Source organism: Odontesthes bonariensis, chromosome 16 (assembly GCF_027942865.1).
Source record: "Odontesthes bonariensis isolate fOdoBon6 chromosome 16, fOdoBon6.hap1, whole genome shotgun sequence".
In the NCBI taxonomy this organism is placed as follows: Eukaryota; Metazoa; Chordata; class Actinopteri; order Atheriniformes; family Atherinopsidae; genus Odontesthes; species Odontesthes bonariensis.
This window is the reverse complement of record NC_134521.1, coordinates 23,033-46,805: the sequence shown is the minus strand read 5'-3', so window position 1 is coordinate 46,805 and position 23,773 is coordinate 23,033. Positions and strand designations below refer to the sequence as shown.

The following is a 23,773-nucleotide window of genomic DNA, read 5'->3' as shown; positions in this document are numbered from 1 at the left end:
ATCTTTGCTCCATCTTTGCTCCATCTTTGTTCCATCTTTGCTCCATCTTTGTTCCATCTTTGCTCCATCTTTGCTCCATCTTTTTTCCATCTTTGTTCCATCTTTGTTCCATCTTTGTTCCATCTTTGCTCCATCTTTGCTCCATCTTTTTTCCATCTTTGTTCCATCTTTGCTCCATCTTTGCTCCATATTTGTTCCATCTTTGTTCCATCTTTGCTCCATCTTTGCTCCATATTTGTTCCATCTTTGTTCCATCTTTGCTCCATCTTTGTTCCATCTTTGCTCCATCTTTGCTCCATCCCCCCGAAGGAGCTCCACCATTCGGGGGGAGGAGCTCCACATAGGAAGGATTAAGCTGAGGTGGTTCATCTGGTTAGGATGCCTCCTGGTCGCCTCCCTTTGGTGGTTTTTCGGGCACGTCCAACTGGGAGGAGGCCCCAGGGCCGAACCAGATCTCACTGGAGGAATTATATTTGATCTCACATTTCCCGTGATGATCAGGGGAAGAAATTTTTTTAATTTCTTTCTGAGCGGCTGTGGCTCCGTGGTTAGAATGGGTCATACAATAACCGTAAGGTTGGCGGTTTGACTCTAATTCTCACTGCCCAAAGATTGTTGAACTGACAGCTGGAGGGGTGGCAGTCCACCTCCTTGCCACAGCCAAGGTGCCCTTGAGCAAGGCACCACACCCCCATGCTCCCGGGTGCTGTGAATGGCTGCCCATCGCTCCAGTGTCTGGCATCTTTCTCCATGAGTGTGTGTTCAACAGGTGCACACCTGGATGAGTTAAATGTGGAGGAGACATTTTGTATATTTCCCTGTGTCTACATGACAATAAATCTGATCTAAATTTCCTCCTTTTCTTCCATTTTGTTCCTGCTTTGTCTCCTGGACATCTCGTCTGCAGCTCACCAACATTTGGGCTCTTATTCCAGGCATTACTGGGGCTCAGTTAGCTGCTCCAACAGGTTCAGGTTAACAACTGTCCCATTGCCATGGTTACGCATCATAACAGGTGACCAGCAGAAGTCCTTCCAGCAGCACAGCATCCAAACCAGTTTCTAAAATCTGTGTTTTCACAGAGAAAAACTCAAAAAGATGCAGTAGAGTATCACCAGGATGAGCAGAAGCTCGTGGGAGGAACATTTAAGGTTGTTTTATGCAGCTCATTTAATTTCAGCCGAACAGGAACTTGTTCTTTGAACACAAAACTTATCTTAAGGTGGTCTGAGTGGATGGGTTCTAACAGGAAGAATAAGATCATTTCAGATCTTTTGCTCATCAGGACAGTTTGTGATGTAAGAGAAGCTGTTGAATATATTTTATTTAAGACTTCAGTTCTGACAGGAGTCAGCAGTTTGATAAACACAGATACAAATTCATACATGAGTGATATAAAAGGTTATAAAATATCTTTGACCTGTTTCATGTTTGTTTATCCACAGCTGATTACATGTAAAACATTAATGATCAGTGCCTCTGGCAGCCTTACAGTCTGTGCTCAGGGCCCCGAGCCTCTGAAAGGTAACCTGACAGTCTGTGCTCAGGGCACAGAGCCACTGAAAAGTAACCTTACAGTCTGTGAGGATGTATAGGGTTAACGGGACTCTCCGGCTGTCTGTCAGGCACTGAAACTACTGCCCTCCGGCTGTCTGTCAGGCACTGAAACTTTCTCCCCTCCGGCTGTCTGTCAGGCACTGAAACTTTCTCCCCTCCAGCTGTCTGTCAGGTACTGACACTTTCTCCCCTCCGGCTGTCTGTCAGGCACTGAGGCCTTCACAGACAGCTCTCCTCTTCTTCTTCTTCTTCTTCTTCTTCGCAGTCACAGGACGACGCGGCTTTCTCTGATGATGTCACCTGCGCTCCTGATTCCTCACGAGACGGCGAGACGCCGACAGGATCTGACATCAGAGGGCTGCGGAGGAGGCAGACCATCATCATCATCGTCATGGTAACATCCTGGAGGTGTGTTCAGCCAAGCGATCACATGACACAAAGTTCTCACCTTTCTGCGTCCAGCACAGCGCCGCCGCTGCTTTCTGCCGTGATGTCACTGACAGGAATGATATGGGTGGTGTGGGAGGGGCCCGCCTCCCCCAGGTCAGCCTCAGAGTTCAGATGTTCTATGGAGATAATCAATCAATCAATCAATCAATCAATCAATCAATCAATCGATCAATCTTTATTTATATAGCGCATTTCATACCACAGGAAACTCAATGTGCAATGTAAAAATATAAAGATAAAGGTGGGGGGGGGGGCTTTAACTCTGGGTCACTTGTTTGTTTGTTTTTTATTGAGGCTGCTAAACTGCACAGATTGTATTTAGTTACTTCTGTTGTTTTATTTTAGCTTTATTTTATTTTTCTTTATATCATAACTGTCGCACATTAGGGGATAAATATTTATTATTTTTATTATATTTATAATAAATATTAGTTTATTTCTCTTTGTATCATAACTGTTGCACAGCACTGGGGATAAATACAGCTTCTTGAATCCAAAGCAGTGAATCAAAGGTTAAACCTGCTGAGTTCTTTTGTCCTTCAGCCTGATCTTCACCACTTCTGGATAAACTCCGTCTGGATCGAACAATGGCCGGATTTTCTCCGTTCAGGAAGTTTTCAGTCAGCTGGAGGTAATGCTAACAAACAACAACAGGATTTAGTTTCTGTTTGTGATGGAGGAGCAGGAATATAAAGCAGAATAATGATCCTCCGTCAGCTGCTGGTTACCTGTTTGTAGTCATCAGTCAACATGTTGCCCACGGCGATGACCAGTGAGGAGAAAGTTGGTCTGGACTGAGGTTCTTCTGTCCAGCACTGTTTCATCAGGTCATATCTGCAGACAGAAACATGTTAAACATGTTAAACATGTTAAAAACATGTTAAAAACATGTTTAAAAATGTTGTATGTGTGTAGTCTACATGTGTGTAGTCTACATGTGTGTTGTCGTACATGTGTGTAGTCGTACATGTGTGTAGTCGTACATGTGTGTTGTCTACATGTGTGTAGTCTACATGTGTGTAGTCTACATGTGTGTTGTCGTACATGTGTGTAGTCGTACATGTGTGTTGTCTACATGTGTGTAGTCTACATGTGTGTAGTCTACATGTGTGTTGTCGTACATGTGTGTAGTCGTACATGCGTGTAGTCGTACATGTGTGTAGTCTACATGTGTGTTGTCTACATGTGTGTAGTCTACATGTGAGTTGTCGTACGTGTGTGTTGTCGTATGTGTGTTGTCGTACATGTGTGTTTTCGTATGTGTGTTTTCGTACGTGTGTTGTCGTACATGTCATGGGGAGCGTGTTCTGGTCGTTCCATTCTGTGTCCCCTCTTCAGCGCAGAGTAAAACTCTCGGGTCATGGGGAGGTCTGGGTACGGACTGCCGCCTGCGACACAAGACAGAGACACTGCAGAGGCATGATGTAAACTGGTGTGTAAACTGGTGTGTAAACTGGTCTGTGATGGTGTAAACTGGTGTGTAAACTGGTCTGTAAACTGGTCTGTGATGGTGTAAACTGGTGTGTAAACTGGTGTGTAAACTGGTCTGTAAACTGGTCTGTGATGGTGTAAACTGGTGTGTAAACTGGTGTTTAAACTGGTGTGTAAACTGGTGTTTAAACTGGTCTGTTTTGGCGTAAACTGATGTGTAAACTGGTGTGTAAACTGGTGTGTAAACTGGTGTTTAAACTAGTCTGTGTTGGCGTAAACTGGTGTGTAAACTGGTCTGTAAACTGGTCTGTGAGGGTGTAAACTGGTGTATAAACTGGTCTTTAAACTGGTGTGTAAACTTTTGTTTAAACTGGTCTGTGTTGGTGTAAACTGGTGTGTAAACTGGTGTTTAAACTGGTCTGTGATGGTGTAAACTGGTGTGTAAACTGGTCTGTAAACTGGTGTGTAAACTGATCTGTGTTGGTGTAAACTGGTCTGTAAACTAGTCTGTGTTGGTGTGAACTGGTCTATGTAAGTGTAAACTGGTCTGTAAACTAGCCTGTGTTGGTGTAAACTAGTCTGTGTTGGTGTGAACTGGTCTATGTTGGTGTGAACTGGTCTGTAAACTAGTCTGTGTTGGTGTGAACTGGTCTATGTTGGTGTGAACTGGTCTGTAAACTAGTCTGTGTTGGTGTGAACTGGTCTATGTTGGTGTGAACTGGTCTGTAAACTAGTCTGTGTTGGTGTGAACTGGTCTGTAAACTAGTCTGTGTTGGTGTAAACTGGTCTGTAAACTAGTCTGTGTTGGTGTGAACTGGTCTGTGTTGGTGTGAACTGGTCTATGTTGGTGTGAACTGGTCTGTAAACTAGTCTGTGTTGGTGTGAACTGGTCTATGTTGGTGTGAACTGGTCTGTAAACTAGTCTGTGTTGGTGTGAACTGGTCTGTAAATTGATCTGTTTCAATGTAAACTGGTCTGTGTTGGTGTAAACTGGCCTGACTTTGATACCCAAAGAGAAGATCTCCCACAGAAGGACTCCGAATGACCAGATGTCACTCTGGGAGCTGTAAATGTTCTGGAAGATGCTCTCTGGAGACATCCACTTTAGTGGCAGGAAGCTCTGAAATCAAAGCAGCAGTGCAGGTGAACATCAGGTCTTGTGATATCATCAAAATTGGGACATGTTGGTGTCCAATACTCAACAAAGATAATTAAGCATGTTGACTGACGTTTCCTTTCACAATGTAATTATGATCCTTCTGCAGGTCTCTAGCTAGACCAAAGTCACAGATCTTCACCAGCTTCCCCTCACAGACGAGGACATTTCTTGCTGCCAGGTCTCTGTGGACACACTAAAAAACATGAAATGGGAAGGACATGTCAACATGAGGGACACCCAACATCGCTCTGTCGAGCCATGTATTCCGTTAACTCTCTGAGCTAAAAACAATAGATCAAGATAGACATATATAAATGTGGATAATACTAGATGTAGTTCAGACTGAATCCCAACCAGACTGTTCAAGGAGGTTTTCCCATTAATTGACACTTCCATATTGGATTTGATCAATCTGTCTTTGCAGGATATGTACCTCAGCCTTTTAAGGTTGCTGTAATTAAACCTTTACTTAAAAAATCTACTCTTGATTCAGAACTGTTAGCTAATTATATACCTATATCCAATCTCCCTTTTATGTCTAAAGTTCTTTATAAAATAGTTGCAGCTCAGCTTTGTGATCATTTACACTGAATCCTGACTGAAACTCTTCAGATTATTTCTGAGTGCATCATAGCACAGAAACTGCACTGCTGAAAGTTACCAATGATCTCCTCTTAGCTTCTGATAGCGGACTTGTGTCTGTGCTTGTCCTGTTGGATCTCAGTGCTGCATTTGATACGGTCGATCACAGTATCTTATTACACAGACTTGAACATGTTATTGGGATTAAAGGAACTGCATTAGGCTGGTTTAAGTCATATTTATCTGATAGATTTCAGTTTGTTCTTGTAAATGAAGAATCTTCCTCACACACCAGAGTAAGTCATGGAGTTCCCCAGGGTTCTGTGCTTGGACCGATTCTTTTCACTTTATACATGCTTCCATTAGGTAACATTAGTAGACAGCATGGCCTAAAGTTCCATTGCTATGCTGATGATACTCAGCTGTACTTATCTATAAAACCAGATGAACCCAATAGGTTGGGCAGACTACAAGCATGTCTTAAAGACATCATCCTAAATTAAGCTGTATAGGCCCAGCCTGCTGGGGGAGCTCCCATGATGCACCTCTCCTCCCATGATGCACCTCTCCATGTCCATGTGACATCATTGTTGTCATTAACTTGTGTTTCTCTCTCTCAGCAGGTGTCCCTGGCCTGGTGTTACGCTGCTTGTTGTCCCCTCTTTCCTGTCCTCTCAGCCCCCAGCTGGTCCAGGCAGATGGTTCCTGGTTCTGGTGCTGATGGAGGTTTCCATAGATATGTATAGAATGGCTAGATGTGTTATGTCTGACTTTAGAACGTCCGCACAAGTCGGCCATCTTACCACAGGGTGAGATGTCCGGGAGACAGTCAAACCTGAGGTAACCTGAGTTACGGTAAGTGATCTGCCTTGACGCTATTACTCTTATCTCGCAGAAATCTCCATAATTTTACATACTAAAAGACCCTGTGCGATATTTTATTTATTCGGTCATCTGTGCAATAATTCACGTCACTACTGTGCAATATCTTATCTATTTATGGTCAGACTATGTGCATACAATGTGTAATTAACACAAGTGTAGTGCAATATGGGCAATAACTCAACCATAGTGCTATAACTTATTTGATTTTAACTCTCTTTAGTATATCTTGTATAGCCTATATTCTTTTTTACACTTTGTTTTAGATTATTCGATATTAATTAATTATATATTATATTAATTATTCTATATTATACTGTATTTTAGATTTATAGAGATCCTATGTGTGTGTTTGGAGCTACTGGGGACTTGAATTTCCCTGAGGGAGTCATCCCAAGGGATAAATAAAGTTGAGTCATGGGGAAAATAAATGTGAAATATTTATGTTTTATTTTTAAAAATCGAGAGGAGTCAGATGAGGTGGCTCGGGCATCTGGTTAGGATGCCTCCTGGGGCATCTGGTTAGGATGCCTCCTGGGGCATCTGGTTAGGATGCCTCCTGGGGCATCTGGTTAGGATGCCTCCTGGGGCATCTGGTTAGGATGCCTCCTGGGGCATCTGGTTAGGATGCCTCCTGGGGCATCTGATTAGGATGCCTCCTGGGGCATCTGGTTAGGATGCCTCCTGGTCCTGGACGCCTCCCCGGTGAGGTGTTCTGGGCCCGTCCCACTGGGAGGAGGCCCCGGGGAAGACCCAGGACACGTTGGAGAGACTATGTTTCTCGGCTGGCCTGGGAACGCCTCGGGGTCCCCCCAGAAGAGCTGGAGGAAGTGGCCGGGGACAGGGACGTCTGGGTTTCTCTGCTCAAGCTGCTGCCCCCACGACCCGATCCCTTGACAAGCGGAAGATGATGGATGGATGGATGGATGGATGGATGGATGGATATTTAAAAAAATAAATATGGACTTCGTCTGTAGTGTTATAATTAGCTTACTACTTTGATGTTTATAATAACCTAAACGTTTGAGAATTAAGCAAGTTATGTCTTGAATGTTTCATCATCAACACAATGTTGTCGGCGAGAGAGCTGCCTGTGGTAAGATGGCGGCCATCTGCTGACGTTCGATGGAGGTTTGTTCCTGGTTCTGGTTCTGATGGAGGTTTGTTCCTGGTTCTGGTTCTGATGGAGGTTTGCTCCTGGTTCTGGTTCTGATGGAGGATTATTCCTGGTTCTGGTTCTGGTTCTGATGGAGGTTTCTTCTTGGTTCTGGTTCTGATGGAGGATTCTTCCTGGTTCTGGTTCTGGTTCTGATGGAGGTTTCTTCCTGGTTCTGGTTCTGATGGAGGATTCTTCCTGGTTCTGGTTCTGATGGAGGTTCCTCCTGGTTCTGGTTCTGATGGAGGTTCCTTCCTGGTTCTGGTTCTGATGGAGGTTTCTTCCTGGTTCTGGTTCTGTTAGTTTCCTCAGCTAATTCTTTGTAATTAGCATTGAATGAACACAGCTATAATAAATTGGATCCATATGGATTTATATTTTATGGGTTAAATAGACCTGTATTGAACTAGTTTATGCTTCCGTTAAAACTTCTTCAGAATTTTGTTGGGAATTGTTGTTTTGAATTAATTGAATTTAATCAAACATGACGGACAAACAAATTGAAAATGACCCGTGAACGTACATCCCAACCTGGACTGATCCATCAGAGACTTTAACACCTGAACAGTAATTGTGTTTGTTTTTACAGTGATTCGCTGGGTATTGATCTGTGGCTGCTGACTCATCTCACCTTTCTGGAGGAGAGGAAGTTCATAGCCTGAGCGATCTGAAAGGAGAAGCTGACGAGGTCGCTGAGGATGAGGAGAGGGGAGTCACTGAGGAGGAGGGATGCTGCCTCCTGGTGGTCTGGAGAAGGATAATCAGTAACAAATAGGTTCATTGAATAGATAATGATCATTATCCTATTTTTTTCCATCAGAAAACAACTTCATGTTGTAACTGGAACACAGAGCAGTAACAGGTGCACCACCTGCTGTCAGCTGTGACGTTTCACACACGGCAGGTTCAATGTCCACGTAGCTGAGCTCCTTCATGGCCACAGACTGGCCGCCCTCCTCCTTGTTCATGTCCATGTAGCCTCCATCACTGTCGCTGTGGGCGAGAGACACTCAGTCAGAGCACTGATGGGGAGAGAGAGAACTCGAGCTCAGGGTTAGGGTTAGGGTTATTCACCTCTTGGTGGGAGTGTTGCCCAGCAGAAAGGTGTGTTTGTTCCTCTGCAGATAGCTCACCAGGTCTCCATGATGGCAGAACTCGGTGATCAAATAGACCGGACCTGGATAGATAGAAGTGGAATAAACTCAGAATTCATTTACCATAAAAACAACACAGAAATCAGAGCAAAGGTTCAACTCATCGTGACGCAGCGGAGCAGATATGTGCAGATATGTGCAGATGTGTGCAGATGTGTGCAGATATGTGCAGATGTGTGCAGATATGTGCAGCAGTAGGTTGGAGAAATTCACAGTATAAAGAAAAAAATACAAACTGAAGAGTTCAAAGTGTATTTCTGGTCATGTAATTTTACACATTGTGAATTTTTCTTCTCTGTATTCAGACAGATGCTACGACTCTGGACACTTTGGACTTTTTCCACCCCAACACCAGGTACTGTTCCTCTGTCTTCTCTCCATCATGGGTAATGTCATTGGTTAGGGCAGCTTCAAGATCAAATGGCGAGGCTGTCGACACTTAAAGGGATCTGGACTTTGGTGACGATGTTGCTCTCCTTGGCTCAATGCAATGGTCCCTGTGCGAGCTCACAGTCGCCCTCAAACAAGTTGCTTTGAAAGTTGGATTTCAAATCAACACTGGCAAGAGTAACGTTTTGTGTGCCGACTTCACACGTACAAACGCTGGGTCATCGTCTGACATCAAACACTTCAAGAAGTCGACTACTTGGCTTATCTGTCGCATATCACCCACCAGGACAACTCACTAGCTGTTTTCACAGCTAGTGACTTCGTCCCGCGTTTAGCAATGTGAAAGCTTGATGTATTGGGTGATCCGTGCCGCCTGAAGCCGAGTTCCCATCTTTCTCGCCAGCCCTTCCAGCAGAGGTCCATCTTTCACTGTCCCCGACATGTGGCGGTAAATAACGTCCTCTGCTCGGAGGCTGAGGAGCTTGCAGACCTCCTTGTCTCCCCAGTTGGCCATCTTGCAAAATGTCTCGAACTTGATGTAGGCTAAAACAGAGTGAAACTTGTCCTCACCTGTCGCTGTTGTTCTGAATCAGCTGTCCGTTCAGTCTTTTAAACTCCTCACGTCACGCCACGCCCACGTCCATCCCGCGTCAATTGCTTTCACATCAAACTCGGCTCGGCAAAAAGACTAGGGTCCGACGCGGGTCGAATGGCGAGTCGAGTTGACGCGGCAGCCCGGATCGTCAGTGTGAAAGGAACAGCGGACACGCTAAATTCGCGAATTAAACGCAGGTTCTTCCTCAGTGTGAAAGGGGCTAGTGACTTTCTAGATTAACTAGACGCATTGCTCTCTTCCATCCCTGAGCATGACTGTCCCATAATGGTCCTTGGTGATATGACAATCCTAACAGTCCTAAATCCTAACTTCAGATTTTTCTGTCATTATTGCACTCGTTTGAGCTACAACTGATCTGCAGTCCTCCGACTCCCAAAGCTGGGTTAGACGTCTACCTAACCCAGACATTAACGTCATCCTTTAGCATGTCAGAGAGATTTGTTTGAGTTTGGCCAGATCTTTGCAGCTGCAGCCTGACCCTCGTCACCTCTGTCCATCATGAACCAAAGATATACCAGAAGGAGTCCTCCTGTCGAAGCTGACTCGTTTTAACTCTGGCTGGCAGGTCTGAGCATATGAGGCACAGATTGTCTGAGGGTCTGCTGGACTTCACCTAATTGCTTTTACCAACATTGTTGAAGGAAGATCTGTCTCAAGAAATCAATCAAAACGTACTTTACTCCATCCCAATTCCGATTTTTTGCTCTCATGTGACACAGATGTTTTTTGACCATGTAAATAGGACAAGGACGCATGCATTCGGATATTTTGAGATCGGATACAGGCCTCCTTCATATGTGGAAATTTATCAGATACGAATCGGATGTGTGACAATGCGACCGCCGTGTAAACAGGCAGATCGGATATTCTTACACATTGCGTTCCACACGTCATTAAATATGCGAGGATCTGGGATCGGTCTCGCACCCAGACACTCCTCTGAACAGCTGAAGAGGCAATAATTGCAGCGTGTGCACAGGATGCAATAATGGCCCTTTTCCTCCTTCTCTGCCTTAAAATCCTGCCAATGTTGGGCGAACTTCTCATGTACCGCAACACTAGCATCACACCTATGTCAACGTCGTCCATTTGCCTCAGCAGTAGAGTTTGGTAAACACTTAAGTAGGCATGCGCGATGTTTCAGGTGATAGGCAAGTGTAATCGCATGAATCAGATATGAGTCACATTATTAAAGTACGTGTAACCACACGTTAAAAAAAATCGGATTTAGGGAAAAAAATCAGATCTGGGCATCAAGACTTGCAGTGTAAATGTAGCCTTAGAGTGCAAAGTTGGAATAGGATCAGATCCGGATAGAATCAAACTGAATCAGGATCGTAGTCTGTACCTCCTCTGGTGCAGGCTCCCAGCAGGTTTACAACATTCAGGTGGGGACCCAGATGAACCAGAACCTTCAGCTCGGACACCAGGGACTGAACTGCATCACTTCTGGCTGCACCAACAAACAAAGATGCACGTTTTCAGTCTGATACGGGTCTAAGACACTGAAGGATAGATAGACACATACATTTGACCATCTTCACAGCCACTTTAGTTGAAGGATGAGAGGGAACTAAACCAGAGACGGTTGCTTCGACGATGCGTCCAATTGCACCTGAACTCAACACCTGACCTGGAGACGGAGACAGATTAAGTTAGCTGGGTTGATGTTTGGAACATCACTTTTATTCTCACTCCGTTTACAGGAGTTTTATGGTGTACTTTTTACCTATAACTGTACCTGGTGCTATGCTGTGTTGTTATAGAATTACTCGGTACTACTTATCTCATTGTATTGTGAAATGACTTTGTATATTACATGGTGTGGTTGTTGTGTTACCGAGTACTACATGGTCTCGTGATATTTCCCAGGCCGAGCTGTAGGGCAGGTCTGCAGGGTCAAGGAATGTATACTGCTGTCCATCAGGACTCGTGGACTCCATCACTTTCCAGGCAACTTCATAACGAGGTTTCTACAAACAGGAAGAGAGAACTGGGGTCATGAAAATAAAAGTTCTACTGTTCAAGTACTGGTGTATGACAACGCTGAATACTGAATACTGACTTTTCTCCAGAGAACGATGAGGATGATGAGGAAGATAACAGCGATTATGACCAGAACCAGAACTGCTACCAGGACTGCAACCTGATACAGGAGAGCTGGAGACGGGATGAGACATTTACTCATTCTGCATACCGATACTGAGCTGTTGGTGGAGCATAGACAGATACTGATGGAGAGTAGCTGTGGAGTATTTCTGCTTCACCCACAGAAGACATGTTGGTCTAATCCAGTGTGTGTCCACCTGTTCCAGCCCTCTGATCTTCCTCCTTCAAGTCTTTCTCTGCCAGTGTTCATCTTCTTTTTGTATATAACACTTTATTTTTCATTTTTCAAACACAGAACAAACACTTCACAGAATTGGTGTGGTTATGTTACAAACTGAAATGTGGAAAAAAAAAAAAAAAACTAACTTTATAGTTAAATACATAAAACTGACAGGCACTATTTCCAGTTGAACGTAAGCTCTACTTTAAGAAGGTCAGAGCATAGATCACCGGGCAGGTAGTCCATCAGAGGTCGCCACACAGCTTTAAAGTTTTCAGTGTTACCACTTAATTTTGCACTCAACCTCTCCATTGGAATAACTCCAAATACTTCCCTATACCACTGAGTTACCGTAGGAGGTTTTTCACAAATCCAGTTTTGCAGAATACATTTCCGACCCAAGAATAGTAATTTATTAGTGAGCAGGAGTTTTTTCCCTTTTATTTTTTTTTGTCTGGGGGTGGCAATCCCCAATAGACACTGCCCAGGATCTTTACAAATTCTCGTCTTTAGAATCACACTTATCTCTTTGGTTACACATTTCCAGAACCTGGATATAACAGGGCATTTCCAAAAATAGTGAATATATGTTCCAATACCTTTCTTACATTTAGTGCATAGTGGTGACGGGTTAGTATTTATTTTGTAAAGAAAATATATGTTCATCTTCTGGTCCTGACCTTAACTAATGACATAATGGCATCACCAACATTCTTACAGTGCCAAAATGAAGCCGTCTTCATTCATTTCAATTCAATTCATTTTTATTTATATAGCGCCAAATACAACAAACGTCATCTCAAGGCACTTAGATAATAAAGTCCAATTCAAGCCAATTGGAATTCAATTAATTGTAATCATAATTATTCATAAAATAATCCAATTTGTTCATATAGAGCCAATTCAAAAACAATTTCCTAGCTAAGGGAACCAACAGATTGCATTCATTGGATAATATTCAGACAACATGTCCCCAGCATGGGGGATAAGATCTCAGGGATCGAGGAGATAATCCCAGAAAAGCATCACTGGAGATTTGGCATATCACAGGAGTTCAATACAAGACACAGGCTCAGATTGGGCAAACCAGTCCTCCCAATCAGCCCCACCAGGCTGAGATTGGGGAAACCAGTCCTCCCAATCAGCCCCAGGCTCAGATTGGGCAAACCAGTCCTCCCAATCAGCCCCAGCACATCAGCAGGACGGATGGGAGTCCTCACAGCCTCATTGCTCAGGTCAACACAGGAGGCCAATCATACTGCAGCAACATTACTGCTACAACGTATCCAGGTGAGATTTAACTCAACCATAGTTTGTATTTGAAGGTAAGTAGTACTAGTAGTACTCTGGTAGTACAGCTGTAAGGATGTTGTGGTAGTGCCGTAGTACTTACAGGTGGACAGGACTCGCAGGTCTCGGGCTCGTGCTCCTGCAGAGTTTCGAGCTTCGCAGCGAACAGCCGACACGGAGCTCAGACTCTGGAGAGTCAGCACGCTGCGTACCTGCACAGGTTCCACACACAGATGTTCAGCGGTCTGTCTCAGGCTCCTCCCACCTGCTGACATCATGCTGATGATATTTGTCTCAGGCTCCTCCCACCTGCTGACGTCATGCTGATGATGTTTCTGCTCACCTGAGTGATGCCCCTCTCCGTAACCTTGGTGGTGTTCTCCTGCAGAGCCACGCCCTCTGACGCCTTTGATTCGCTCCTCCAACCGTCACTCAAATTGCTACACCTACGGCAGGTTGACCATCAGTTACTATGGTAACATGGCAGCTTTTCACCATGTTTTGTCCGTGTATGTTTACCTCTGTGAGCTCTGACAGGTGTACCAGGTGACAGAGGGGGGCGGAGCTCCCTCGCTGACACAGAGAACAGCATTGCCACCAACCTCTGACAGAGATGTGATTTTTGGGGGCGCTAGACACATGAAAACATCCACAGGTAAACACACACTCAAGAAAACACACGGGAAAACAGCAGGTAAGCTGTCAATCATCCTGTAAGTCTGACCTTTGACCTCCAGGTCGAAGACAACCTCCTTAAAGTCATCATCATTGGAAGCAGTTGCCTTGTAACTTCCTGTCTGATCCATCTGCAACCGGACCAGCGTAAGTGTGCTCCAATACCTGCAATCAACCAACCAACCAACCAACCAATCAACCAACCAACCAACCAACCAACCAACCAACCAATTAATCAACCAACCAATCAACCAACCAACCAATCAACAAATCAATTAATCAACCAAGCAACCAACCAATCTCCTCGATCTTCTCTCTCTGATCTACCTGCTGCCTGTTAGGTGAGTGGTGGTGATGGAGGTTGTTTCCAAGGCAACCGTCTGGTTGTCTCTGGTCCAGAGGACGGTGGGGGCGGGGTGGGCGTCGACCTCCACGCTCAGCTCCACCACATGATGGAGGAGGGACGACACGTTGGTCTCACCTGCGGGCCACATGTAGACGTAACCTCGGTCTGTGGGAGAGGGACGCTGTTTACCTGTTTACCTGTTTACCTGTGTGTGTGTGTGCATGTGTGTGCACGTAGATGTGTGTGTGCACGTAGATGTGTGTGAGCACGTAGATGTGTGCATGCACGTAGATGTGTTGGTGTGTTCTGACCCAGCACTCTTATTGTGATGTTCCTCTCCTCGGTGTGTCCCTGCACCGTGTCCTGAACCGCACACACATACACACCTGTCGTAAATACAGCCCATCAAATCACCAAATCACTGGTTTGTTGCCATAGTAACGGATAAATGTTGGTTCAGAACAGCAAGCTTTAGCTCCCACAGTGTGGTCTGTCAGGCAGCCTCCTACCTGCATCTGCCTCTGTGGCAGCAGTGATGGTGACAAACGAGCGGATCTGATTGGGCAGGAAGTCTGTCAGAGGTTCGATTTCCTGAAGGAAAAACTCAGCTCAGCACAACCGTTCATCAGAGTGGACTCAGCAGTTCAGAAAGACAGGTGGAGACGAGGGCCGTGACGATACACTCACGAGACGAGACGAGACGAGATGTCATGCGTTTGTCAGTGTTTTCTTCACAGGTGCAGTTGCTGGTTTGAGTCCCGAGCTGTGCTGCTGTATATGTCTCTGCATCGTGCTCGTGTTAGCCGCGGCGTACGGCATTATTTTCATACAAAGCTTGCATATTGTCCGTGTCTTATCAGTCACTCTAGTGCCATTTATCATTTCCGCCGGGTACCCAAAATGCTGCCAAACAACCTATTTGAAAGTGGTGGGGGCATCTTCAACGGTAATACCGTATATACTGTACCGTACCGGTATTTACCGACGTCCTTCTGGCTGCTTGGTGGCTCACAAATCTCACAAGACAGATTTTTAACGTGACGAGAAATATCGTCGAGTTTAATCTCACGAGATATCGTAGTACGAGATCTCGTCACAGCCCCTAGTGGAGACACACATACCTGTCTGCGGGGGAAGCTCCAAGAGAAGAAGACCATCTCAGCATCTTTAACGGTGCAGTTCACGGTGAGAAGCTCCCCCTGCTTCAACACGCTGCTGGACACCGACAGGTCCACCTCCATCACCTGAGGAGCTGGGAGGTGGAGGTGGAGACAGGTTACAGACACAGGAAGGTCCACCTCCATCACCTGAGGAGCTGGTAGGTACAGAAGCTGGACTGACCAACGATGCTGAAGACGTAGTACACCTGGGATTCTCTCTCATCGGCTCCCCTGGTGGCCACGCACACATACGACGTATCGTTGAGACGACCCGTGAAGCCTCGAGCCGGTTCATAAATCATCCCGCTGACCGGCGTTCTGCCAGGACGCTCGTACAGAGCGACACCGAGCTGCGGGTCGGACACCGAACACGGGATGGTAGCTTCCTCCGCCTCCTTCATCACCACACCTGGTCTGAATGGAACAAACCATTCATCAGGACCTGACGGGGGGAGAAGAGTCGGGGTAAAGTGAGAGGAAATCACCACACCGGGTCTGAATGGAACGAACAATTCATCAGGACCTGACGGGGGGTGAAGAGTAGGGGTAAAGTGAGAGGAAATCACCACACCGGGTCTGAATGGAACAAACCATTCATCAGGACCTGACGGGGGGAGAAGAGTCGGGGTAAAGTGAGAGGAAATCACCACACCGGGTCTGAATGGAACGAACAATTCATCAGGACCTGACGGGGGGTGAAGAGTAGGGGTAAAGTGAGAGGAAATCACCACACCGGGTCTGAATGGAACAAACCATTCATCAGGACCTGACGGGGGAGGTGGGGAAAAGAGTCGGGGTAAAGTGAGAGGAAATCACCAACCAACCAACCAACCAACCAACCAACCATCAATCAATCAACCAATCAACCAACCAACCATCAATCAATCAACCAACCAACAACCGTCAATCAATCAACCAACCAACCAACCAACCAACCAAAGAATCAATCAACCAACCAACCAACCAACCATCAATCAATCAACCAACCAACAATCAATCAACCAATCAACCAACCAACAATCAATCAACCAATCAACCAACCATCAATCAACCAATCAACCAACCAACCAACCAACCAACCATCAATCAATCAACCAACCAACAATCAATCAACCAACCAACCAACCAACCAACCAACCATCAATCAATCAACCAACCAACCAACCAACCATCAACCAACCAACCAACAATCAATCAAACAACCAACCAAAGAATCAATCAATCAACCAACCAACCAACCAACACTCAATCAATCAACCAACCAACCAAAGAATCAATCAACCAACCAACCAACCAACCAACCAACAATCAATCAACCAACCAACCATCAATCAATCAACCAACTAACAATCAATCAACCAACCAACAATCAATCAATCAACCAACCATCAACCAACCAACCAACCAACCAACCAACCAACCAACCAACCAAAGAATCAATCAATCAACCAACCAACCATCAATCAATCAACCAACTAACAATCAATCAACCAACCAACAATCAATCAATCAATCAACCAACCATCAACCAACCAACCAACCAACCAACCAACCAACCAACCAACCAACAATCAATCAATCAACCAACCAACCATCAACCAACCAACCAACCAACCAAAGAATCAATCAATCAACCAACCAACCATCAATCAATCAATCAACCAACCAACCAACCATCAATCAATCAACCAACCAACCATCAATCAACCAACCAACCAACCAACCAACCAACCAACCAACCAACAATCAATCAATCAACCAACCAACCATCAATCAACCAACCAACCAACCAACCAACCAACCAAAGAATCAATCAATCAACCAACCATCAATCAATCAACCAACCAACCAACAATCAATCAACCAACCAACCAACCAACCAACCAACCAACAATCAATCAATCAATCAACCAACCAACCAACCAAAGAATCAATCAATCAACCAACCATCAATCAATCAACCAACCAACCAACCATCAATCAATCCACCAACCAACCAAACAACCACCGGGTCTGAATGGAACAAACCATTCATCAGGACCTGACGGGGGAGAAGAGTCGGGGAACTTTTACCTTCTCCAGGTATGAAGACATCAACGTCTCTTCTCTGATTGGCTGACGGCTCCTCACAGGTGTACCGACCAGAATTCCTCCAGGTGACATTAAAAAGCTGCAAAGTGCTGCTGGTGCCCCGATTCTGCTTGATTACCCCATCTACCTGGGAGTCTGGTAACCCTGGTAACCGCCAGGTCACCTGACTCCAGGCTGAGCAAACCTGAGAAGACAAAACAAAGGGACCTGAAAACACCTGAGAAGACAAAACAAAGGGACCTGAGCGCACCTGAGAAGACAAAACAAAGGGACCTGAGCACAGCTGAGAAGACAAAACAAAGGGACCTGAGCACAGCTGAGAAGACAAAACAAAGGGACCTGAACACACCTAAGAAGACAAAGCAAAGGGACCTGAGCACACCTAAGAAGACAAAACAAAGGGACCTGAACACACCTGAGAAGACAAAACAAAGGGACCTGAACACACCTGAGAAGACAAAACAAAGGGACCTGAGCACACCTGAGAAGACAAAACAAAGGGACCTGAGCACACCTGAGAAGACAAAACAAAGGGACCTGATCACACCTGAGAAGACAAAACAAAGGGACCTGAGCACACCTGCGAAGACAAAACAAAGGGACCTGAGCACACCTGAGAAGACAAAACAAAGGGACCTGAGCACACCTGAGAAGACAAAACAAAGGGACCTGATCACACCTGAGAAGACTAAACAAAGGGACCTGAACTGTTAGCTGTAACTGACCACAGTGAAGTTGGACTCTGATTGGAGCAGAACTTCTGAGGATGAAGGCAGCAGCTCCAGGGCCACGCCCCCTTCAGGATGAACCAGTAGAACTCCTGCAGTAGAACAACATGGATTAGTTAGTAGGTATATAGTATATAGTAGGTTAACAGTCGGCTCTCTTTTCTTCTTTAAACTCTGACTGAAGTTTTTGTTACTCACCGAACAGGAAGTGCAGAAAGTTCAGATTTCCAGAATGTCCTCCGATGGGCGCCATCATGGCTGCTGACCAAGAGGAGAGATGTTAGAATAATCAGTCTGTTCAAACTGAAAGGAGATCATTAAACTGAATGTTACTGTTAACAAGGTGCAGCTTAACAGGGAAGCATGAACCAGCTGCATCATGGGACTTGTAGTTTTACACTGAAAGTCACTGATTGTCATTGATCTGAGAAGCATTATATGTGACATCATCAGAACTGATATTCACCAGGTTTCTGACTCATGTTAAATGAGCCCACTGAGCAGAAACAGCTGACTCATGTTAAATGAGCCCACTGAGCAGAAACAGCTGACTCGTGTTAAAGCAATACTATGTAACATTTCTACCTTAAAATAACAGTTTAAAAAAAATTGTGCAGCTAGAATGAGTTTTAATATTACGATTGGCCTGTCTCCTATGCCCTTCGGGGGTCTGAGTGGAAAAACTGCGCTATGTAACTTTGCTGGAGCGGCCCGGGAGCTGAGCGGAAGTACTTCGACTTGCTTTCTGGCACACCTACCGCAAAAACAAATAGACCCCTCTCACGCTCCCAGGTATAAGGCTAAGCTAAGCTAGCGCAACATTGTCAGTACGGTCATCATGGCAGAGGCACCGAAGAAACAGAAGAAGACGTTGACTGATGAAGCAACGTACATTATTATTACATCATATATTTTTATTCTCTATTCTTTATTTTTATCATTATATCCCTGTTACATGTTTGCACCTTACGTCGCAGCAAATTCCTAGTTAGTGAATACTGTTCACTAACAATGGCAATAAAAACGAATTCTGATTCTGATTCTGATTCTGATTACCTCCAAGCTTGTAGGGGGACTCTACAGCTGACTCATGTTAAATCAGTCCACTGAACAGAAACAGCTGACTCATGTTAAATCAGCCCACTCGTTTCTTTACTGATGTTTCAAACAGATGCACACACACACATTCCTCTGTGTGTGTGCATCCCCAGGGATCACGTCCAATCACAGGTCTGGTTGATCTGGTTGAGTAAAGGAGGAATGTGATTCAACCACAGAAGAAGAAAATAAACAGGAAGGTATTTCCTGTGGGCAGCGGACAGACTCTCCTCAGAACTCTCGGCCCTGTAGGATCTGCTCTGAGGCCAAAGTGTTGTCAAAGCTTACAAATCATTGGTGAAAACAGAAAGACCAGGAGTGGAAAAGGTTTGCTTCTGACTGCAGCACGTTTTAGATCAGAGTTTACATTAATGATGATGCTTACAGACACACTCAGGTCAGAATCTGGACAAAGGTGCATCACAGCTTCAGATCCAGAACAATCTGCTGCACAGAAAAACTGAAACCTGGCAGTGAAACGGTCAGCTTCCAGCCGACAGCAGGAGCCGACAGCCGGCAGGACCCTGGTACTCCTCAGCCAAATGTGTTCACTGGGCCCTGATGCCTGAGCACATGTGCCAGCTTTCCTTTCTCCTGAAACTATCCAGCTTTAGTGCTTTCTGTCTAACTCTGGTTTGACTGCACAGACCTAATAATGAAAGATCACTTTGTAGATCCTCCATCATATGTCAGCTCAGAAAACTATGATCAATCACACCAAGGAATCATCATCCTTTCATTATCTACAATCATTCAGCAGCCAGAAGAAGAACAGATGATGTCACACTCACCTGCACCACAGGTGTCCCAGCTGTCCGTCACCCCTGCATGACGACTCCTCTCTTCCCTCTGGATTGTTTCAGACCAGGTGATTGACAGCTGTCACTGATTTCTGACCTTCAAAAAATGGCACATGTAAATGAGATGAACATTTGTTTCCAAAACACAACTGTGTGCGACATGAATAACTGATAGAACAACAGCGCTGAGTTAAACTCAAAATATGATCCACGCTACTGGTGAGATTCGTCATTACATGGTGTAATGGTAACTATGATGACAGTGCCAAGTAAAGGGGGAGGAAGGGCCAGAATTATTTTAGGTTGGTGGGTAATGATAGAGTTAGTGTTCAGTGGTAAAGGTAGAGTTGTTTATAAGTGGAAAGGATAGAGTTAGTGTTCAATGGTAAAGGTAGAGTTGTTTATAAATGGAAAGGATATAGTTAGTGTTCAGTGGTAAAGGTAGAGTTGTTTATAAGTGGAAAGGATAGAGTTAGTGTTCAGTGGTAAAGGTAGAGTTGTTTATAAGTGGAAAGGATAGAGTTAGTGTTCAATGGTAAAGGTAGAGTTGTTTATAAGTGGAAAGGATAGAGTTAGTGTTCAGTGGAAAGGATAGAGTTAGTGTTCAGTGGTAAAGGTAGAGTTGTTTATAAATGGAAAGGATAGAGTTAGTGTTCAGTGGTAAAGGTAGGTTAGGGTCAGTGTTAATAATAAAGTTAGTACTCAGTTACCAAACGTTCAGTTTGTTCAAACCTTCAGATGGTCGTCTTCTTCTCCTCTTCTTCTCTTTTTCCCTCCTCTTCTTCTTCTCTTCTTCGCTCCTTTTCTTCTCCTCTTCTTCGCTCCTCTTGCTCTCTCCTCATTCCAGACTAACGACGAATGGAAACCAGACTGAGTCACAGAGGGAGAGAACGGGCGAGAGAGCTTCACACACGGTGTAGAGAGAGAGAGACTGCGGCTTGGAAGAAAAAAAAAGGGAGAGACCTCGATTTACACTGGGAGAGAGAGAGAGAGACGACGTCTGTTTTCAATCTGTCGTTCGCACCCCCCCCTCTCACAGGAAGTGAACTGAGTCCAACACACACACACTTTAACACACACACACACACACACTTTAACACACACACACACACACACACACTTTAACACATTCACTTTATTTAATGAACTTTAAAGAAAAACACTGCAGCAAAAACGGAAAAAAGACCCTTACTCTGCATGTTTATTACTGTGTGTGTTCATGACTGTGTGTGTTTGTGTGTTTATAAGTGTGTGTGTATGTGTTCATGACTGTGTGTTTTATTCAGAATGTCAACATAAACAAAAACAAGCCGTCATTAGATGGCAGCATTACACTTTCTCAACACCCATTGTCACATTACAACAATCCCACTTAATGTTACAGTGTCATTGGTGTAGCCCAGTATAAAATTTATAAAGGTTACAGTGTATAAAAATTATAATAAGATGTTGTTTTACAAATAATTCATGATGTAAAGAGAAAAAGTTCACGCTTAGCTTTGCGGTAAGACGTATTGCATCACTTCCTGTTACCGTGCTTGTGCACTTTGGAATTTCTTGCTCCTCTTGGAGTACTGATAATCACTTTATTTCTATCTATAACTTACACAATTTTGCATAGTTAACTCTATAGCTTACCGTTCTGTTCTAACACACTCCTACAGATCTTTAATCTTTATTCTCACTTTTTAATGGTGTGTCTGGTTCTCTAGCGTAGCATGGCTACCGGTTCTCTTCCTCCTTCTCCTGCTTTCACCTGCTCCGTGTGTCAGATGTTTAGTTACTCCTCTGCCTCCTTTAGCGATAATGGTACATGTAACAAATGTAGTCTTTTTGTAGTTTTGGAGGCGAGGTTATCTGAATTGGAAGCTCGGCTCTGCACTGTTGAAAATCAACCGATAGCGAGCCAGGTCCGTTTAGCCAGTGCGGAGCCACCTAGCCTAGCTAGCTCAATTAGCCTCCCTCTAGCAGAACCTGAGCAGCCGGGATTACAAGGTGGCTGGGTGACTGTCAGGAAGAGGCATAGCTCTAAAGTCAAGCCCGTTGTTCACCATCGACCTGTCCACGCTTCAAACTGATTTTCCCCACTCAGCGACACACCTGCTGAGGAAAAAACCCTGGTAACTGGCAGCTCTATAGTCAGAAACGTGGCATTAGAGACACCAGCGGCCATAGTCAAATGCATTCCAGGGGCCAGAGCGGGCGACATAGAATCCTATTTCAGTGTTGTGCCAGTTCACAGCTCTTTCTGAACTAGTTCAAGTTCAGTTCATACATGCTCAAAACAGTTCACGTTCAAAGTTCACAATTTTAATTCTGAACTAATTCAAAGTTCAGTTCATTTGACTTTTTTCGTGAGATATTCAAATAAATACTTTTTTTCACACTACGAGCTAGAAATCACTATATATTCTTTGAAACTGCTCATTAGACATTTGCTCATGACACTGCAATTGTGGGTTTCTTACCAGGTGATGAAACTTGCAGCAGTACAGACAAAGTAGACCAGTTGTATACTTAGTGCAATGAAATCTACCAGCATTTAATTAAAAAAATAATATATAATATGAAATGCCGTCGGGGTCTTGGTTTGCAAGAGTGTAAAATTGTTTTAAATGTTCATAAGGAGAATCGGTGTCTGTCTCCGTGCCATCACCTCCACTAGCCATTTTTTTAAATTCTCTCTCTCTCTCTCTGTTGCCTGCTACGCGGCGTTGCTATGCCTACCCCGCTCTGCTGCAATTCATCACGGTTAACGTCATGCGGAAGCCAGTATGTTATTCAACTATTCTCAGCCGGACACTACGTTGCCCGCAATGCATTGCGCACACAATGTCAAAACCATTTCTGTCTGGTGATACATGATTTAAGAGGCACCAGCGAGAATACAGGAGGGAGGAACTTTCTCTCGTTGCGTTTCAAAAGAGAAAACAGATGTCACTCAGTTTTCAATGGAAAACAAATTCCAACGTTCATTTACAGTGATGTCTGCCGTTCATGACACATAATGTGAACTCATTCACTTTCAAGTTCTTTATTAAAAAATGTGTTGCGTTCAGTTCAACGTTCACGAAAAAATGAGCGTGTTCAATGAACGCGTTCACGCACAACACTGTCCTATTTAAAACTGCTGGCTAAGGATAAACGTAAATATGGTAAAATAGTTATTCACGTTGGCGTTAATGACACCTGGTTACGCCAATCGGAGGTCACTAAAATTAATGTTGCATCGGTGTGTAATTTTGCCAAAACAGTGTGGGACTGCGTAGTTTTCTCTGGACCCCTGCCAAATCTGACCAGTGATGACATGTTTAGCCGCATGTCGTCCTACAATCGCTGGTTGTCTAGATGGTGTCCAGCAAACAACGTGGGCTACAGAGATAATTGGCAATCTTTCTGGAGAAAACCTGGTCTGATGAGGAGACACGGCATCCATCCCACTTTGGAAGGAGCTGCTCTCATTTCTAGAAATATGGATGAATTTATTTGCCACCCTAAAACATGACAACCCAGGGCTCAGACCAGGATGCAGAGTTGTAGTCTTACACACTTCTCTGCAGCTTCCCACCTGCTGCTACCCCCCCAATCAATTAACACAAAAGGAGCAAATCCTCTTGTGCAAAAAGAAATTATTAAAACAAAAACTTTAACTGAACAAAAACATCAAACTATTAAATGTGGTTTGCTGAATATCAGATCTCTCCTTTCGAAGTCTCTGTTAGTGAATGAGTTTTTCTGTGATCATCATATTGATATATTTTGTCTTACAGAAACCTGGCTGAAACAGGAGGATCATGTTAGCATTAATGAAGCAACTCCCTCTGACTGTTTAAATGTTCACGTTCCTGGAACCACAGGCAGAGGAGGAGGAGTGGCAGC

General features: G+C 44.5%; 1 protein-coding gene across 7 annotated transcripts; it reads right to left on the bottom strand.

Annotated features, from left to right (window-relative positions):
• Positions 1-1,312: 1,312 nt before the first annotated feature.
• Positions 1,313-20,791, bottom strand: LOC142401760 (platelet-derived growth factor receptor beta-like). Of its 7 annotated transcripts, XM_075487221.1 has the most exons (29): positions 20,627-20,788; positions 19,886-19,991; positions 18,195-18,254; positions 17,994-18,088; positions 17,251-17,452; positions 17,186-17,218; positions 15,359-15,586; positions 15,139-15,269; positions 14,527-14,608; positions 14,329-14,403; positions 13,999-14,182; positions 13,721-13,836; positions 13,516-13,627; positions 13,340-13,442; positions 13,100-13,208; positions 11,443-11,537; positions 11,218-11,350; positions 10,906-11,010; positions 10,726-10,830; positions 8,292-8,394; positions 8,089-8,210; positions 7,849-7,964; positions 4,668-4,790; positions 4,447-4,558; positions 3,296-3,395; positions 2,736-2,841; positions 2,527-2,644; positions 2,006-2,123; positions 1,313-1,915 (listed from the first exon to the last, which is right to left on the bottom strand). In XM_075487221.1, exons 3-29 carry the CDS (start codon positions 18,250-18,252, stop codon positions 1,777-1,779), a joined length of 3,123 nt encoding a protein of 1,040 aa, XP_075343336.1. In that variant the 5' UTR covers positions 18,253-18,254; positions 19,886-19,991; positions 20,627-20,788; the 3' UTR covers positions 1,313-1,776. The 7 variants fall into 7 exon arrangements, with proteins under 7 accessions (XP_075343336.1, XP_075343335.1, XP_075343334.1 ...); XM_075487220.1 differs by lacking the exon at positions 17,186-17,218 and having other exon boundaries at positions 15,359-15,619; positions 18,195-18,257; XM_075487219.1 differs by lacking the exon at positions 17,186-17,218 and having other exon boundaries at positions 15,359-15,619.
• Between the last annotated feature and the right edge of the window lie 2,982 nt (positions 20,792-23,773).

Excerpts from the sequence above, each read along its gene's own strand:
- LOC142401760 (XM_075487220.1), bottom strand. The coding sequence starts at position 18,252 with ATGATGGCGCCCATCGGAGGACATTCTGGAAATCTGAACTTTCTGCAC. Across the intron at positions 17,453-17,993 it reads CAGAGTCCAACTTCACTGTG|GTTTGCTCAGCCTGGAGTCA; the intron begins GTCAGTTACAGC and ends TTGTCTTCTCAG. Across the intron at positions 14,183-14,328 it reads CATCACAATAAGAGTGCTGG|ACCGAGGTTACGTCTACATG; the intron begins GTCAGAACACAC and ends CCTCTCCCACAG.